The sequence below is a fragment of the Lepisma saccharinum genome, chromosome 13, assembly GCF_977018435.1.
Source record: "Lepisma saccharinum chromosome 13, izLepSacc3.1, whole genome shotgun sequence".
In the NCBI taxonomy this organism is placed as follows: Eukaryota; Metazoa; Arthropoda; class Insecta; order Zygentoma; family Lepismatidae; genus Lepisma; species Lepisma saccharinum.
The window spans coordinates 6,285,870-6,300,683 of record NC_139241.1 but is presented as its reverse complement, the minus strand read 5'-3'; the positions used below and the strand labels follow the sequence as shown (position 1 = coordinate 6,300,683).

The 14,814-nt window shown below is 39.5% G+C and overlaps 1 protein-coding gene across 4 annotated transcripts in view; it reads left to right on the top strand.

The window, feature by feature from the left end:
* Positions 1-14,814, top strand: part of LOC145996860 (uncharacterized) — an 81,457-nt gene that overhangs the window by 27,399 nt on the left and 39,244 nt on the right. For all 4 annotated transcript variants that reach the window (XM_083133400.1, XM_083133401.1, XM_083133397.1 and 1 more), the window contains exons 4-5: positions 3,098-3,242; positions 9,746-9,829. In XM_083133400.1, the coding sequence (XP_082989526.1) occupies positions 3,098-3,242; positions 9,746-9,829 (229 nt within the window). The remainder of the gene's footprint in view (positions 1-3,097; positions 3,243-9,745; positions 9,830-14,814) is intronic.

Genomic DNA, 14,814 nt, shown 5'->3' with positions numbered 1-14,814 from the left:
TTAACGAACATTCTAGACAGTCGACCACGTCCTGTTATCGTCATACTTTCGTTAATAATACGGAAGAAAAAATAGGCGTGGGATGCTCTTGGCAACGAAATTTTTGTGTATGAATTAGCTTCATTATTATTATTATCATCATCTTTTAAAGATATACACACTGAAGCATTTGTATTTTGGATATTTACTGTCTCTTTTCTTCCGCTTTAAACTAATCGCGGCGATGATGATAATGATGATTCCATGAAACAACAAGGGGAACTCCACAAAACTTTCTTAGTGCCATCGACATGAGTGTAAGGAAACTTTCAAACCAATGGGACAAGCGACACGGGATTTTCACACTGTCACACTAGTGCACACACTTCCAGACTGTAAAATAGCATTCATTGCACATGAGGGTCCAAACAGCAAATGACACGTTCATATGGCATATTCGCGTGCTACTTGTTACTTCGGTCAGAAAGCTCCTTAAAGGAAGGGTGCTGAGACCGAAGCGACGCGCTACAGGGGGAGTTCCCAACTAAGTGACAAGCGACATGGTGCCTTCCTATTGGCCATCGTTCGCTGCTAATTGTGCGAACAACAGATAGGCGACACGAAAAACCGCACATTATAACAACAGATCTAGGCGACATGATAAGTCACACGTGTCGCTTTGTCGCTTCTGCGTCGCTCAAACTGTGCCATTTCCTCAATAGCTTGCAACATGTTGCCGTGGTTTGTTGTTCGCGCATACGTGATGCAATGAGTGTCTTGCTTTAGGGAGATTGTGCACCAAAGCGACAAGGGGCACGCGACACTTATCGCTTGAGGATTTCACCAACCGAACACTGGCCTGTGCTTCCCGTCATGCCGCTACGATGTGAAATGTTGTTTTTGATTGGCTAGTTTCCAAACAAGATGTGTCGCTTCGGTGTGAAAGTTGCCTTGGACCGACGGACCCGTGTCGCTTTGGTGTGAAATCCTCGTATTGTTTGTCGCGTGTCGCTTTGGTGTAAAATCTCCTTGAGGAAACGGTGCAGTCAGAGCTTGTGTCCCTACGGTACGAAAGGCTGCATTGATTATGGACTGCTCGCTTCCAACTGACATTTGTGGTTTGTCGCCTCGGTATGAAATATCTCTCAGGATACTATTTATATTCTAATAACATAGAAAAATAAAACTCTAGTACACAATCCAACACCTTACGTTCGGAATCACTTTGCGATGTTCTTGTGTTACGCATGCTATTTATTTATTAATTTTATTTTACTTTTCTTTCCAAATTAATGTCATTTCGTGACTTAAAATCACTCCACAAATATAACTGTTTCCATCAATTCACATACCGCCTTTCAAGACAAACAAATGTACATAATATATTCCAAAAACTAACAAAGCCACATTACTTTCATGAGAAAATTAGCACCGACATTGATCGCACTGCCATCTATGTTTCTCATCCGTGTGGGGAGCCAGTTTCTTGGGTCGTTTTCCACACTACGTTATTCAAGGCGCTGTATTTATAACAGTCAGAGTACCAAGTTTCTTTTTGTGTAAAGAACTCCATTTTTGCTTCTCGAATATTTACGGCAGAGTTAATCAATTTTCAGTGATTTTGCATGACTCAGAAGTGTGACTCCAAAGTGTGTCATGTTGGTGAATAAATTATAAATTTCGTAATTCACACAGAATTCCCAGAATTCAAGTAATTCACGGCGAGTAGCCACCCTCGAAAACTCTTGTGGTGCCATCGCAAAATTTTCAACCATAAGCGAGCAGATGGAAATGCAATCAGCTGCTTGCCATGCAATCCAGCCCCTGCATTGCCAAAATGTGTGGCATTCTTCGACAAATCATTGTCATCTATATTTAGTGCCAATGGTGAAGGAGAAAACTAAACACAGTGAAAGCAGAGATGTACTATTTAACATTGTTGCATTTTTTACAACAAAGCAAGGGAAGGAAGTTATGAATACAGTGAAACCCTGATTTTACATTTTCCCACATTATACCTTCATGCACTTTGCAGTTCATTTTTCCAAAACATGTTAGGAAAATCCACTTTATATTTTTTGAAAACATGAAAAATGAACATTACAGTGTGTTATTTCACATTTCCTGCTTTTGTCAAAAACAGAATATACATGCCTCTGTATACAGTCAAACCTTGATTGTATGTTTTTCAGGTGACCGAGCTGAAACAACTTAAAATACGGGAAAAAGTAAAATCGAAGAAAATTTTATAACATTTTGCTGTGTTGGGACGACCAAGATTGAATGTATAATATTTTTGCTGTGTTGGGATGACCAAGATTGAATGTATAATGTGGGAAAATGTAAAATCAGGGTTTCACCCTATTCATACCTTCCTTCCCTTGCTTTGTTGTAAAAAAAAATTGAAGAATGTTAAATAGTACGTCTCTGCTTTCGCTGTGTTTTGTTTTCTCCTTCACGATTGGCACTAAATGTAGGTGACAATGATTTGTCCAAGAATGCCACACATTTTGGCAATGCAGGGGCTGGATTGCATTGCAAGCAGCTGATTGCATCTCCCTCCTCTTGCTTATGGTTGAAAATTCTGGGACAGCACCAGAATGATCTTTCAGGGTGGCTACTTGCCATGAATTCCTTGAATTCTGGGAATTCTGTGCGAATTATTGGCTTCGGGAATTGTAGATTGGTATATCCCGTAACATTTTTGATCTGTGTTTGTAGACTTTTTCGAGTTGGAGTACGTGAAATGGTAAATGCAAATTTGGCACCTAAAATTAAACATTTTAAATATACAGGATGCCATGTAATTGAATTTAATTAGAATTTTTGGATACATTGGAATCACAGAGACCCTTTGTAGTGTTAATATATCTGTGTGTGTATGTGTGGTGTGAGGCCGTAATACATAAGGTTGAAGAAGAGAAAACATCTGCTTGTATGCTTAAATTTTTTAAAAGTTTGCCTTAAAAACCAGGAATTATACTTGAATTTTATCATGGTCGTAGAGTGGCTACCCTGTTTTCTCATTTTGGCTGAGATGTATTAGAATATTCCGTGCTACTACAAATGTGTTCTGTACCTAAGCCAAGTGAGTTAAGAACTGTAATTTGGATTTCAGTTGCCAGAGTTGAATCCCCGTGCATCAAGCCGCAGGTGGAGCAGAAGCAAGTCCACTTGCCGGAGCCTGAAGAAGATTGGGATTCCGAACCACCACCTGCCGGAACCTACAATCCGGAAGTGAAGTTATGCGGGAAAGTGTTCAGGTATGTGGATTTTCCATGTATGCAGTTTTAATCAAGGTACATGAAACATTTTAAATTAGTGAACAGTAGGGATCAGACATATTAACCTTTAAACTTTCAGATGTGACATGTGTGTGCCACATTTAGGTGAGGCAATACAGAGATGTGACATGTCACTTTTGTTTTCACTTTTGGAGCATACTGTGACTCAGGTAATGTTTCGAAATACACACTTTCAGTGCTAAGCAAGCCTTGAGGCATTCAATTTTTTTGTGTTTTTCTTTATTTGTTCCCACTTTTTTTTTTTTTTTTTTTTTTTTTTTTTGCTGATGATGTGATCAGCACAATGCTCTGACTGCTTTTACCCTCCAAGTCCCCATTGATTTGAGGCTGGGTAAGACCAAGTGCAGCTTTATGCAGAGACAAGGCCAGAAAAATTCCGATCACCCACCCTGGAAATCGAACCTGGGTCTCCTGCATGGCAGTCAGATGCCCTACCGACTAGATCACCACGGCTCGTTCTATTAGTAATTAGTAATTTTATTTTCATTCTGACTATATTTGGGCAAGGGGGACATAAAATTCCCACTGGAAAAAATCATGGCTTTTACATTAGTATATTTTTGGCCGCGGTGGCTCAGTCGGTAACGCGTCTGACTACCATGCTAAAGGTCCTGGGTTCGATCCCCGGCCGGTTCAAATCCGGGAACTCTTCTAACGATGGAAGCGGCCCCGGCGCCCACCCAGAGTCGAATAACATGGGTACCTGGGAAACCCTGGGGGGTAAAGGTGGTCAGGGGCATGATGCTGATCACATGACCCCCATTCACGACCGGATCAAGAAAGTGTGGGGTGTTACCCCCACACCCCCTATACGCCTTCATGGCGTGGTGCTAAGCACAGGGGAGCACTTTACCTTTACCTTTTATATTTTTTCTCCAAAAGGATCAGCAGCAAGTACGCAATTCTTGCTACAAGAATGGTACATGTGTCAGGCAATATGCAGATACCATTTTGAACCCTCATGTCCCAGCATTTCCTACCTGGGGCTTGAAGGGGTTCATATTTCTTAAAAACACTAATTTCTTTTACTTTCATGATCATCATTTTCTATTTCGTATATATATATATATATATATATATAATGGATAAAAGCAAGGAGGGCCAAAAGGGCTAAGTAAAAATCAAATAAGGTAAAAGGAAACACACACCGGACAGTAGGAAAATTCAAAATTTTCGCTAATTTATAGCATCATCGGTGTGAGAAGAAACAGAAGACGGAACCGGTCTTCTGTTTCTTCTCACACCGATGATGCTATAAATTAGCGAAAATTTTGAATTTTCCTACTGTCCGGTGAGTGTTTCCTTTTACCTTATTTGATTTATATATATATATATATATATATATATATATATATATACAGGGTGTCATTTTAATGGCGCCCACGGACCACAGATTCCTATAGAGGACATCAAAACAAACAAATTTTCTCAGTAACATTTTTCTCATTGGTGCGTCGATTCAACGCTATAGCCGTTCAAAAAAGACAGCTTTTCCGCCTGGATGCTGGCAACCCAACACAACATTTGATCGGATCTGTGACGTCATTTCCTGCTGCGAAACTGCGCACGGCAGGGTTGCAAGTAACACACAAATTTTGTGAAATATTACAAATTACCAACCACATTATTAGCTGTAAAAGGAAGCGAGAAACGCGTCCAGTAGACTAAACATCATATCCTACCAGCAAGAAGATCAGCCGTCATCTCAGGGGAAGAGGGAAGTGAACCAACGATATGAGGAATGGTAAAAATGTATTCAAAATGAAGTGTCAATATCGGATTTTGTCTCAGCCTACATGTCAAATATCAACAACAATAAATTTTATTGGACTTGCAGCTTACATGTGGCTGTTTACGCCCAGCTACATGTGAAATATTTGCAAATCTCGGTGCAAGGTTGATATCTACAGGTTTGTGTCCAGATGCCTTGTGGTACTTTTGTGCTGATAACGTAAGTATCCGAGGTTCACGTTGTTACATTACGGCTAAAACACGTACAGTGGGATCCATGAGTATTACCGTGCAAATTGTCCATGACTATTTTCATTAATTTTTCTCTTGCATCCTATGTGTTTTGAAGCGATGGATTTTTATGTATGCTTGTGCAGAAGTTGTCAACAGCTTATTTTGTGTTTTCTTTTAATTCTTGAAGCTCATGTTGGGTCAAATAAAGTGCACGAACATGGTGATGGACAATTTGCACGGTAATACTCTTGGATCCCACTGTACAACCACAGTAACAATCTAATGATGAATCAGTAGCGAATATACTGCCCTGTTCATAGTTGCAAACTATTACATGTGTATCCGGTGCGTAGGTAAACACAGTCGTCGGAGAGCTTGTATTACTACTACTTATATCCCTGTATTTTCAACCATTTTTGCCACTTGCCTCATAATGCACTGAATATACATTATATTATGTGTTGCTTACCTTTGGAATTTTGAGTTCTTTCATTTCTATTTTGTCATCTGTCCAGTGTGTCACAGATAACTAGTATCAGAAGGACGAAGTGGATAGACTAAATTGTAGATGCCAACATGGGAACTAGATTTGCAAATATTTGACATGTAAGCTGAGACAAAATTCGATATGACCACTTCCACTTGAATTCTATTTTCTTTCTACCATATTTCGTATCGTTTGTTTACTTCCTGTTGGGTTACAGAACGTATTTTCTCGTTTTGTGTTACGGTACATAATGTGGCTGATTGTTAGCTATGTCATTTTTCACAAAACATGTGTGTTTCTGGCAACCCTGGAACGCATAGCTTTCCGACGGGATATGGCGTCAGAAATGCAATCAAATGTTGTGTGTGGTTGCTAGCATTCAGGCGGCAAAACAGGCTTTTTTGAACGACTGTAGCGCCGAAATGATGCACCAACGAGAAAAATGTTACTGAGAAAAGTTGTTTGTTTTGATGTCCTCTATACGTTTCCGTGGTCCGTGGGCGCCATTAAAATGACACCCTGTATATATATACCATAGGCTTGTACCCTAGACTGTACTGAATAAAATGATCTATAATTTGTAACTAGCATTCATATTTTCCAAAATATAAATTTTTACTGAAAACCTTGCAGAATTTTAAATTTCCTGCAAAAAAAAGGAGATTTCAAAGAATTTTTTTGCTATGCATAAGGCATGTTGTCCTCCTCCGTGGCGGTGCGGTCTAAGGCGTTGTGCTTTGAACTCCAACTGCAGGACTGCATGGGTTCGAGTCTGCCTGGGTTCAGTGTCTGGGTTTTCAGTCTGTGTAGGACCGATGGCATCCCACCCACCATCGTGAGAAAATTGGGTAGCTACGAGTGAGTAGCATAACAGATTTGGGAAATCTCCTGTAACGGCTGAGGGTGCGATGTGTTGACCCCACGTCATCTCATTACCGGTTGAAGATCTCCACACCTCTAGGTAGGATTGTGGGAGGGAGACTGGCAGTCGGGAGGTAGGCCAAGGTCTTTCCAGGGCTGGAGCACCGCAGGTTATAAGGCATGTTGCATTAGATTTGAAGATATTTACTTCTCAAAATCTACAGACAAACAGCAGGGTTTTTTGGGGAGGAGGGGAGGGGTAGTTACGAGGTTACGTATTGTACATATCCTTTTCAACCTTCCCATCCCAGCATTGTCTGTCAAGAGTAGCCAAAATTCAGATTTCATTAGAAAAATATAACTTTCGTCTTTATTTTGTTCTAACTAACGTGGAGGATTTGTAAGAACACGTATGACAACTTGCAATCTGGTAGATGATGACTCAGTCATTTGCTAGGTAAATGTCCAATGGCTTCCGTGACTGAGGCTAATGTATGACGATAGGGGGATAAAACGGAGGGGGAGTAAGAGAGACAGGGCTTTTTGGACAGGGTAATTCAAGAGAGAAGAAAGTCAATAGATGGTTACAGGAGACTACATCTTTATGCCGAGATCAGGTATGCTCTACCTTACCCTCATGAAGTCTGCCATTCTCACTCAGAAGGTATTTGTAAAATGTAATCTCTCGTGTCTTTTCTCTAAGTCAGGTTTAGTACCCCTATGCACCTCTCAGGGGGGTTTATGATAAGCAAGTGGCATACCTGTTGGGTTATGTTACGCTAATGCTGCAAAATCGCTATGTATGGGCACGTCTTATAGTCTGATCTATATGGAAGAAAGCGAGATATGGTTTGTAACTATAGGGTCCATAGTTTCCAAGATATAATCTTAAATATGTAGAGCAGTACAGAATTTCAAATTTCGTGTTGAAAACACACTGATATTTGAGGCTAATACCACAGAAACAGCATCATCTTCTAAGGGTTAATGTTGGTGCGAAAGTAATGAAAACTAGAATTTTCAGGATGTTGAGCCTTCGTGAAGCATCACATGGCATTTTGTGGATCATACCATGACTAGAAAGGTTATCAAGTGGTTCGAATTTGTTTGATTGAGTTATTGTTTTAAGACCTCTTTGTGCACAGATAGGTTAATTGGGACTGGACCTACAGTTTAAAGTGAAATCGGAACCACTGTATAATGTGCCTCCACAGGGTATCAAACCCAGGTCCCCTTGATTACAATGTAACAACATTATTAAATTTGTTATTGGGGGGAGGGTGGGATCACGTGGTATTGGATGTTCAATTTGAACCTGTACTCTCTGATAATGATACCACTTGTATTGGTTTCAATTCAACACCACTTGAGCACCTCCCCGATGGTGTAGTGGTAAAGTTGTCACCTTATAAGCAAGGGATCTCGGGTTTGATACCTGGTGGAGGTACATAGTGCAGGGTGGCTACTCACCGGGAATTCCTTGAATTCTGGTAATTATGGGCTCCGGGAATTATGCATGAATTCTACGTGAATTTTTGTCTGTAGACGTGAAAAATTGCAGTTTTTATTTTTCCAAATCCCATTGAATTTGTACATATTGATTAGTGCAAGGAGGAAAGTTTTTCATAGTTTAGCTTTTATTTTTATCTAGGAAGGAAAAGAAAAGAAAGCTGCATGGAAAATAAAACAGAATTATCTCAATTCGTTTTCTTTGTTAGTGTCCTTGCAATCTATCTGACAGACGGAAGATTAATGCAAGGTATATTGAAGTTGATTAGGTAAATTAGAGTTTGAAATTCTTATATAATTAACTTTTTTTGTATATCCCGTAACATTTATGATTTGTGTTTGTAGATGTATTTCAAGTGTGAGTATGTAAAGTGGCAAACGTAAACTTCACACCTTAAATTTTATACAGGGAGATTATTTTAGTTGTTTACCGCCAGTGTATCGGCCGTTCGGCGGACCCTTCGTGCAACAGGTCCCGGCAAATTTCATTACAGGAAGTCCGTAACAGAAACTGCTTGTTTTGTAAGGTTTCCACTTTTCACAATTACAGTTACAATTACAATTGAAATAAGCACGTACCTTGTCGCAAGGATGCTGGAAAAGGTGGTCTCCCAAATACAAATATTTCTGGCACCTTATTTCTGACATCTAATCTTAGATTAGACATCGCTACTTTATCCTCAGTTGTCACAAGAGCGCAGGCAGCGTAGGGCGTCAGGGAAGTTGTCAGCCCTGAGCTTTTTTTGTGAAAAAAGATGCATGCTTGCAGCATTGAAATTTTCAAGAAAAGAAAGTCATACTTCAGAAGATACATTATTGAATGTGACAAAATGACTACTCTGAGCATAGACCATTAAAAAAAACTGTTTCTCAGTTCAGATTTTTAAAATTTTGTCTGCCTTTAGTTGGTAAGTTTTTTTTTATGCGTGTGACTGCCAGTAATGTTAATGTTGATTTGTGAATGTAATTCAGTATGCTAATCAGTAGCTTTCTTTTGCTTCATGTCTTCCATAACTTGAACATTTATGAATTCATGTTGCTTGCACAGTTAGTTCATCTCCGTTACTTAACTTTTCGTGTTGAAATAGTAACAGTATTCCATGTTCTATTGCAGGGGTTTTCAAACTTTTTTGCTGTCGTGCCTCCCCTCAGCTGTCAAAATCTGAATATTGACCCATCCCTAATAAATATATACATATGTTACAATAAATTAATATGTCATGTATATCTAGGGTAATATGTACAGTCATAGACACTTCTGCATTGTAACGATTATATTGAAAGTCAATGGTGTTGTTACAATCCAGAAGTGTCTGTCTATACTATGTAATATTATCTAGAGGTACAGGGACTTACTGGACACCATGTAGAAGCATTTCTGCGCTGGTATGAATTTAATCTCGCAAACCTCTGCAGTAGAGTGGTTAATTATGCTATGAAGTCACAGGTTCTAGGTTTAAATCCTGTGTAAGACATGGACATGTTAATGTGTTTGCTTTTATCATCATTCATCAATTTTACCACTTATCATCATCATTACTATTCATTTTAAGTAGGGGTAGGAAAGGACCCCTAAATAAGCAAAAATACAAATGAGTTCCACCTTGACTAATATGCATTTCTTTTTGTTTCCTTGTAGGGCTATAAGAGGTGCTACGAAGGCTGAAAGGAAGTATTTCAGGCAAATGGAGAGGTTGAAATTTCAGCGACTCGAACCTACAGAGTAAGTAGATTTTTTTTTCTTCACATGTGCATCCAAGAAATAACTTTAAAATGTTTAACGTATAGTGGCGCATATTGTATCTACCAACTTCAATCGGCTACGGATGGCAAGTGCTTGTAGTAATTTTATATGGTTTTGAAATAAAAATATACACCAAGGCATTTAATGCAATGTATGATATTGACAAAACAGACATCAGTGCATCTTGAAAATAACGTCCTCCTCCTGTTTGGATTCACTGTTCGATTCAATGCGGGAAGGTTCTCATGATGCGCATCTCAACACATCCTGTGGAATAGCATGTATTTCACTGCGACTGACGGTTCACAACATTACCTACCCATGGCTCTCCACTGTCTAACCCACCTCAGAATGCTGTGCATCTCTGGAACAGATGCATGGCGATATTCATTGTTCCGCCGCAGTGCTTGGTGGCTGTTTGGATGAAGGCTTCCACCACCGCTACAATCCGCATCTGCAACAGCCAACGCTCCATGTTATACTAATTGCCAACTCTCCATGGATGTAAGTATGCCACACATGCGCAAGTGCATTCTGGCAGGGTTGCCAACTCAAATTGGTAAACACAGTATGTGCCACCCTGTAATAGTAATAAATGAAAGGAAGCACCAAGATGTTAACTCTCGTGCAACAGAAACCGTCTACCAGCAGTGGATCTTAAGGTATTGTTTCACTGTTTACATTGAAAATATTCTTACCAAACTGCACCATATCTGCAAGAGTTTAACCTTCAGTGGTTGGATGGTACACCAGTGTACCACTGCCAGTTTTCAGCTCAGGAGTCTACCAGCACCACTTGGCAGCAATTAATGTGCCACTTCTTCAAAACTACACATGACGTTTCAGTTCTGTCATTTATGTTCATCACTGTACATACGAATGTGTGACATTCTCTAATTACAAAACAATATACAGTGGAACCTTGATTTTACATTTTTCAGGGGACCAAGCTGGGAAAACTTAAAATGCGGGAAAATGTAAAACCCTGGAACGTAAAATCCGGGTTGCACTCTATGCAGTGTATTTATTACTAACGTGGAATTTGAATAAGTCCTTTGATTTCCTATGAGTATTATAGGATAGATCTTATAAAATGGGCTATTAACTCCTCACCCACTGTTCCCCCCCCCCCCCTACAAATATTTCACTTTTACAATAACTTTTGAAAATGTTGTGTAATTTCCGTGTCCCCTGAAATTGGAGATGGTATTACATACTCTAAAAGAATGGTCTTTCGCCTTTCCTCCCCCATCCAGTGTCCATATGACTGACACTAGAAGCGACATTCCAGAAATTGTTTGTTAGCTGATAACACTGCTACTCTTACACTTTTTTTTATTATTTATTTCCTTAAGAAGTATCATCCTCTTTGCAACGAAACTTTGCATGGTTTTAGAAATGTACGAATGCTACATAAATACATTTTTTTTTTTTTTAGTTTGGGCATGTATGCATCTCAAAGTGGGAGATCCAGGTTCTGTTACCGAAGTGGGTGATATGTCTGAATTTTTCACGCCTTGTCCATGCATAAAGGGGCTACTGGGCTCACCGAGCCTCAAATCAAGGGGTACATGGGGCAACCCCGAGGGGTAAAGTTGGCCAAAGCGTGTAGCTGATCACATCACCTTCAAAATGTCTAAGATTGAGAATATGTAGAACCCTACCCTCACATCCTGTAAATGTGCTTTCATGGCACGGTGCTGTATATGCACAGGGAACTTTACCTTTTTACCTTACCTATTTTTTCTTATATTTGTTTGCATATTTGCATATCTTTTATTTACTACATATTTATAAAACACTATTCTCATTTATTTAGTACAACGTACATTACAGAATAAACTTATTATACACTAAGTACTTTTCATTGGGTTTTCTTCCACTTTTTATCACAATTAATATGAATTGTGCAATGAAATGCTTCAAATAATAATGCAATACTTTATTAGTACATTTTTACGTATATATTTATATGTATCAATACAATGTTGTAAATGAAATAACAGGAAAAAATAGCATAGTATTTTGATAGGCTTCATTCAGTTTTTGAATCAAACTCAGAACCTTGGAACAAATGAGTGCCATTGTGTTCTTCAGTTGCAAATCGCCAAAAGCGGAGTAACAAAATAAAAAAATCTCTTTCGTGAATGTTCAAGCACATGAAACATTGCAACAATGATAAGCAGGTTTCAATCCCTCGAACCACCAGCTTTCATGTTGGCCTCACATGCATCAATTAATGGTAAATCACAGAGAGTCCCAAAAAAGGAAGAAACACAATTATCCGACAAATTATTGCCAGTAATAGGTCATGCAGGTATTTACAGAAAGTAAGGAAGTAAGTAAGACTATATTACTGAAGATGAAATTGTGGCCTCCTACGTAAGCCAACCAAAATCCCTGTTGGTTTCCTAGAAATGCATACACTTACACCGCCGACGGTACATGTGGCAGCTACAGTGTTAATTTTTGTTTTACATGTATAAATGCATGATGCATTTGAATTACAAGAAAATACATGGGTTGTATGTTGTTCAAACAATCACATTAAAATATTGTAGCACATGCTTTTAGAACATTCAAATTCATAGGAGGCAAATTACAAGGGTTGGGACTTAAATAGTGGCAACACTGCTGTGGAGACACTATGCAATGGAATGTAGTAGTGGCGCTGATAGCACACGTTATTGACATACCTACCTTACCTCCGAGCAAATGGACTCGCCCGTCCCACGTCACAGGCAGGCGCACAAGCGAGGGAAACACAGTCACTTGTGAGCGAGCGGTCTAACGTGAAGATCACTATGTTTTCCAAACAGGAACAACGGAGTTGGATCAAGATTGAATGTGCCAGAGGTCGTACAGCACGACAGTGTCATCAAGGGCTTCAAGAGGCGTGCGGGGAATCGGCATTGCCGTACAGAACAGTGGCACGGTGGGTAAAAGCCTTCAACGAAGGTCGGCAAACTGTGGCAGACATGCATCGGGTAGGTCGTCCTAGCGTCTCTGAAGAAGAAGTGCAAGCTGTTGCCACATTAGTGGACAGTGATCGAAGCATGACGATTCGTGAGCTCGCCCACGAAACCGGATTAGCACATACGACTGTGCTTCGCATCCTGAAGGAACACCTGGGCATGCGCAAAATTGCATCACGATGGGTTCCGCATGAGTTGACGGAAATTCAGAAATGGATGCGTTACGACGCTGCTCAGATGCACTTGGAGCGCCATGAGCGCGAAGGTGAGGCTTTCTTACGCCGTATCGTAACACTGGATGAGACATGGGCCAGATCTTACGAGCCAACACTGAAACGCCAATCCAACGAATGGCATCATTACGGGTCGCCGCAAAAGTCGGAAGTTCGTCAGAGCCCCAGTGTGGTGAAAGTTATGGTGATTCTCGTGTACGACTGTGATGGTGTTATCCTAACGCATTACGTTCCTCCACGGCAGACTGTCAATGCCCAGTATTACTGTTCATTTTTGGAGCAACAACTGCGACCAGCTTTGCGAAAGAAGCGGCGACACTTTCTGCGCAAACCCCTCATCATTTTGCACGACAATGCACGGGCGCATACAGCGCAAGCTGTGGCTGCTCTGTTTGGTCGATGGGACTGGGAAGTACTGTACCATCCACCATACTTCCCGGACTTATGTCCTTGTGACTTTGATTTGATTCCGAAGATGAAGGAACCACTTCGTGGCATTCGCTTCAGAACTGTTCCAGAGATTCAACAGGCAGTAGACCGCTACATTCGCACCAACAACAGAACAGGCTCTGCTAACGGTATACTACGCCTTCCACATCGCTGGCAACGGGTTCTACACAACGCTGGTGACTACTTTGAAGGACAGTAACAGGGACAAACATGTAACTCTTGTGTATCGGTTGTGAATAAATAGTTGCCACTATTTAAGTTCCAACCCTCGTATTTATCATAGATTTTTGTTTTGAGGGGAGGGGAGATGCAAGTTCTAATGGGAAGTAAAATTTTGACCCCCTTCCCCTCCCTCAACAACCATAGTTAGAAGATCAAAAATAGTTGTACACAAAAGAAGAACTTTGGCAAAACACACTCGCCCAATAATGATCACAAGAAACGGAAAATTCAAATTAATTGGAATATGAAATACAGTTCTTTACATACCTGGCATAGAGTCCCAATAATTTCTCGGGAATCTCCTTCTGCAGGTTACACTGGGTGATACATTTTAATTTTTTTAACAATAGTCTATCGAACATGATTTTGAATGACTGCCAATACATAACAGTGCTACATCTTGAACTGTTTTGGTCACTGTGCTGCCCATAGTATTTTGCCAATTGAAATTTCTTTTATGTAAAACTTCCTTCCTTTTCTTTAGTTTTCTCATTGTGCTTGTGAAGGAAATGGTTTCAAAATTTCACCTCCCAATAATTCTGCTCCCTTCCCTCTGAAAAGAAATCTAATTTTTTGGCAATAATTCTCTTGCTACTTTTTTTTTTTTAAAAAAAAAAAGAATAAGTGATGATTTGAGCAACACCCATTTGAAGAAAATAAATATTTTGATACAGTTTAGAGTTAATGAGAACCAGTTCACTGTAATTAAAGTGCATAACAAGATAAGTTTACAAAACCAGATTTATATTCTTACAAATAATATCAGAGAGAGAAGTAGAAGTGTATTAACTAAAAATATCATGGTTCTGTTTTTTTGTTTGTTTAGGTGTTAAGGTTTACTGTATTCAAGAAACTTTGGTCACTTTCTTTTGGTGTTGTAGGAGAGTTTATAGTTTATTCTGAACTTGAATGTAGTCTAAAACTCTTATGGCAACAAATAAAATTAACTCTCCATTTATTGGAAAAGAGATATATTTCATACTTAATGAAACTTATATAAAATTTTATTTTAATTATTCATTAGTTGAAAAATGTAAACATTGTTTAATGGACTCTCACATGAGTTTGTTTGCACTTCTTATTA